This window comes from Mus pahari, chromosome 13 (genome assembly GCF_900095145.1).
Source record: "Mus pahari chromosome 13, PAHARI_EIJ_v1.1, whole genome shotgun sequence".
NCBI classification, from domain to species: Eukaryota; Metazoa; Chordata; class Mammalia; order Rodentia; family Muridae; genus Mus; species Mus pahari.
In genome coordinates this window covers 88,969,432-88,973,718 of record NC_034602.1, presented here as the reverse complement: position 1 = coordinate 88,973,718, position 4,287 = coordinate 88,969,432, and the positions used below count along the sequence as shown (strand labels likewise).

At 43.5% G+C, this 4,287-nt stretch overlaps 1 protein-coding gene across 3 annotated transcripts in view; it reads right to left on the bottom strand.

Annotated features, from left to right (window-relative positions):
* Window positions 1-1,207: 1,207 nt before the first annotated feature.
* The window catches only part of Cops4 (COP9 signalosome subunit 4), a 31,253-nt gene continuing 28,173 nt past the window's right edge, over window positions 1,208-4,287 (bottom strand). For 2 of the 3 annotated variants that reach the window (XM_029545275.1, XM_021210287.2), the window contains exon 9: window positions 1,211-1,707. In XM_029545275.1, the coding sequence (XP_029401135.1) occupies window positions 1,574-1,707 (134 nt within the window). In that variant the 3' untranslated portion in view covers window positions 1,211-1,573. Of the gene's footprint in view, window positions 1,708-4,287 lie in introns of all 3 variants that reach the window. The other variant, XM_021210286.1, reaches the window with a different exon arrangement.

The window sequence follows — 4,287 nt, the reverse complement described above, 5'->3', positions numbered from 1 at the left end:
CTTGGTTTGACACACTGCACACTCCAGGTCAGCTGGCATGAGATTCAGGCCAGTTCTCCCCGTCTCTCACCACGTATCTCATCACAGTGGTGTTTGGGCTAGAGAAACACTCCACCATCTTTCATCTGGGTTTTAGGGGTTGAATTGAGGCCAGCGTGCTTGCAGGACAGCAGCTTTTACCAGCTGAGTCATCTTGCTGGCCCCATATGTCTGCTTCTTATTTAGCCCGAATCCTTGGGCTTTGAACTTCAGAAGTGTGTCATTTGCTCCTAGGTGTGCAGAAAACTGATTTAAAGAAGGCTAGAATTGTATACCCATTCTCTAGGTCAGATAAAGCCCAGGCAAAGCCCAAAGTAATTTCCCTAAAAGTCAAGACTGTCTTATAGAAAATAATTTGGGTATTACTTCAAAATAAGCTACTGTCCTCCGGTATATTTCCAGAAAAAAAGGGATATACTTTGTTGCAGGATACTTGATCATAGTGTGAACCCTGAGACCATATTGTTTACTAGAAAAGCCTGTTTGTAGTTGTGGTGTGGCTCAGCCCTTAGCACCTGTAATCCCTCTGGCTGGAACACAGACACACCCTTAGTAGAAACCTTAAATTCCAAACAAAGGTAAAATTAGTTTGTAGAAGAAAGCACCCATGTGTAAATTGAGTGGCAGACAAAGTGATGAACCAGAGAAACATTTGACAGAATCGGATATGCCCAGCTTTCTTGGTCTGCAGAAAGGTCAGTTCTGTTGTAGCTGCTAAGCAGATGCTGATTCTAGCAGCATCACCTCCTCCTAGCTGATGGACCACAACCCTGATCCTGCCCACTGGTCCAGGTGTGGGGGCGGGTCGTCTTGTGACTTCATCTTTCTGAAGGATCTAAGACAAGAAAGACACTGACTTTCAACCTGTCTAATGTTTTAAGTGGGCGGGTCACTTTAAAGCTGTGTAATTGCTGGGGGTAAGAAGTCATCTATACCCTTTTTAAAGTCCTTTCTGCACACTCTCTACTGGTCACATTTGGAATTGGCTCCTGTGAAGGCGTGAGACCTTGTTGGTCTCCTGCTAAGTGATGAGCTCCTCTGGACATGCAAGCCCCAGTGTCACCTTATGCCCTTAGCTCTGTGGCTCAGAAAGCTCGATTCGTATTTGTAGCATAAGAAATAGAAATTAACTTTTCTAAATTCAAAGAAAAGGAATAGAACACTTCCCTAATTAAAAACCAAGTACTGCCTTTATTTGGCTCACCGCTCCGTTTATTAGAGTAACCACACGTGGAGAGGCACAAAGCACTTAAGTTGTACATGACTACAAAGTGATCACAAATCCCAAACTTCAGGTCTTTCACTTCCACTTAAAGAACAAGTTTTCAAACCGCCTGAGTTAGTTCAATACACAGACCCAGATCACGCGGGAGCTATTATGTTTAAACGCTGCACTTCTTGCTCTAGCATCTTCCTCAAGTGGGATCCGGCAAAGGAGGGCTGAAATGTCTAAGGTCATGATGCAAATGCTTTGAGGGGCAGTGAATCAATCCGCACGAAGTGGCAAAGATGCAGTGTGCACAGAGCTGAGGGCTCACTGGGCCATCTGCGCTTCCATGGCTTGTGCTGTCCACTCTGGGGCTGTCTGACTAATTTTCTCCAGAAGGTTATTTACTTGGAAACAAAGTGACTGGATCTGCTTGTCCCATGTTGGCAGGGCTTCTCGTGCTAAGGGAAGAATAAAATAATAGGAAGAATAGAAATTACTCACAAATCACAGCTAAAAGATAAATTACAACAGTGTTAACTTTTAAAAGACGTTTATTCTGAAACTCTTGGCAAGCCTTAAGAACTCAGCTCAGGCCAAGCATGGTGGTAGAGGTTTTCATCTCTGCACTCAAAAGACAGAAGTAGGCAGGATCCATTCCAAGTCATCCAGGAGAGCTACACAATGACAGTGTCTCAGAAAAAGAATGCAATCACGAACACCAAACATAAAATGGAACATAATGAAAATGTTATTACTAGTGCCCTTGGAAACAAATCAAGACTGAAGACCTATCAAGACAAGATGACTACAGAGCAGCCTCACTCCAGGGCCAGGTTCTCAGTGTTTACTGGGATGATACTGCCACCTACTGGGAGAACGCTGGATCTATACATGAGACTATGTCGACCTCACCAAAAAATAATTTAATATTTACAGCAGAAAAAGAAATCGTAAAATCTACTTGAAACACTATCTTGAGTCTACTTTTATTTATTTTTTTTAAGGCCAAGGTTTCTCTGTATAGCCTGTCCTGTAACTCACTGTGTAGACCAGGCTGGCCTCAAACTCACAGAGATCTGCTGCCTCTGCCTCATGAGGGCTGGGATTAATTTATTAAAGATGTGCACCACCACTTTGTTTATTTTAAGAAGACTCAAAAAACAAACAAACAAACAAAACAACCCACATTTTATTTTATGTATATGAGTGTTTCGCCTGTGTGTGCGTGTGTGTGTGTGTGTGTGTGTGTGTGTGTGTACCATGATCTTGCCTGGTGCCTACCGAGGCCAGAAAAGGGGGTACCCTAGACCTGGAGCTGCAGATGGTGCTGAGAACTGAACCTGACTCCACTAAGGAATTTGGAGCCATCCAGCCCCCTCCCCTCTGCTTTAACTGAACTTGTTTCTCCTCCCTCTGCCCGGTTTTCATTTTTTAAAGACCACAGTGACTCTGGCTATACTGGAGAAAATAGGTTAGGAAGCAAGTGTAGACGAGAGGAAAACGTCACAGGCTGTGACAGCAGCATTCTGAGTAAGTCACAGGGAATACAAACCAAGAGAAGGGGCCGCAGGCGGCTCTGAGGGTAAAGCCCTGCCACGTGAACATGACCCCAACCCTCAGAGTAGAAAGAGGACTGATGACTGTGCTCCACACTCACACATACATCTGAATTTTTAAAATTAAGAAAAGTACATGGATTCCTAAGAACATTAGGAGTTGTAATTTATAGGACATGGAAGATACAGAAGGTAAGAATAAGAAATTAAGGAAAAAGTGAACATGTAGCTTTTAAATGGCTAACTAGCAAATTTTGGACCTGTGTTTGTCCTAAATTCCTATTAAGCAATCTGGTATAGCCACCTTAGGTGTGAGCTAGAGCTACAGGTTTGAGAAAGAGACTGGTGCAAGCAGATCCAGCCTCTTCCAGACATGCTACCTGAGTCAGGGGCAGCAACCACCCGTGGAGATTCAATGCCTGCAGCAGGAAGGGCCTGGGATTAAGCCGTAAGTAACTGATGTTAAATCTAAGGGCACCACAGACTCCATAAAGATGACGTGAAGAACAGCTGCGCGTGCGGGAAAGGAGGCAGGGGCAGGACAGGGTGGCAGAGTCGACAGCATCAGGATGGTCACGGTGTGCTGCTGTGTGCACATGGAAAAGGGACCAGCAATATTCGCTTTATTAAAACCAAGATAAGCCGGATGTGGTGGCGCACGCCTTTAATTCCAGCACTTGGGAGGCAGAGGCAGGCGGATTTCTGAGTTTGAGACCAGCCTGGTCTACAGAGTGAGCTCCAGGACAGCCAGGGCTATACAGAGAAACCCTGTCTCAAAAAACTAAAAAAAAAAACAAAAACAAAAACAAAAAACCCCAAGATAAAGCCTAAAGCAGGCTTGCCAGTAGACCTCTGTGAGCTCTGCACTCAGGAAGCAGAGATGGGAGAAGCTCCACAAACCAGGGGCCAGCCTGGGCTGCTGGGCGGTGGAGACTCTACTTCAGAAAGAAAAGGCCTGAAAGATAAAGGCATCTGGCCAACTTGGACGCCCTGTGTGTGTTTAGGACCAATGTTAAGAAGTCAGCAGAATTTGAAAAAGCTAAAACTGTTTCCTTCGGGCTTCTAACACAGCTCCTTTTCGGGACTGTGTGAAGAGCAGGGCCCGGAAAGAGGCCCTTGGAGCACGGGAAAGGGCAGACAGAAGATAATACATAATAATAATACCTATACCTCGCATTAATAATAATAATACCTATACCTCACATTAATAATAATACCTATACATCACATTAATAATACCTATACCTCACATTAATAATACCTATACATCACATTAATAATACCTATACCTCACATTCATAATAATACCTCACATTCATAGTAATAATACCTATACCTCACATTAATAATAATACCTATACCTCACATTGATAATACCTATACCTCACATTCATAATAATAATACCTATACCTCACATTCATAATAATAATACCTATACCTCACATTCATAATAATACCTATACCTCACATCAATAATAATA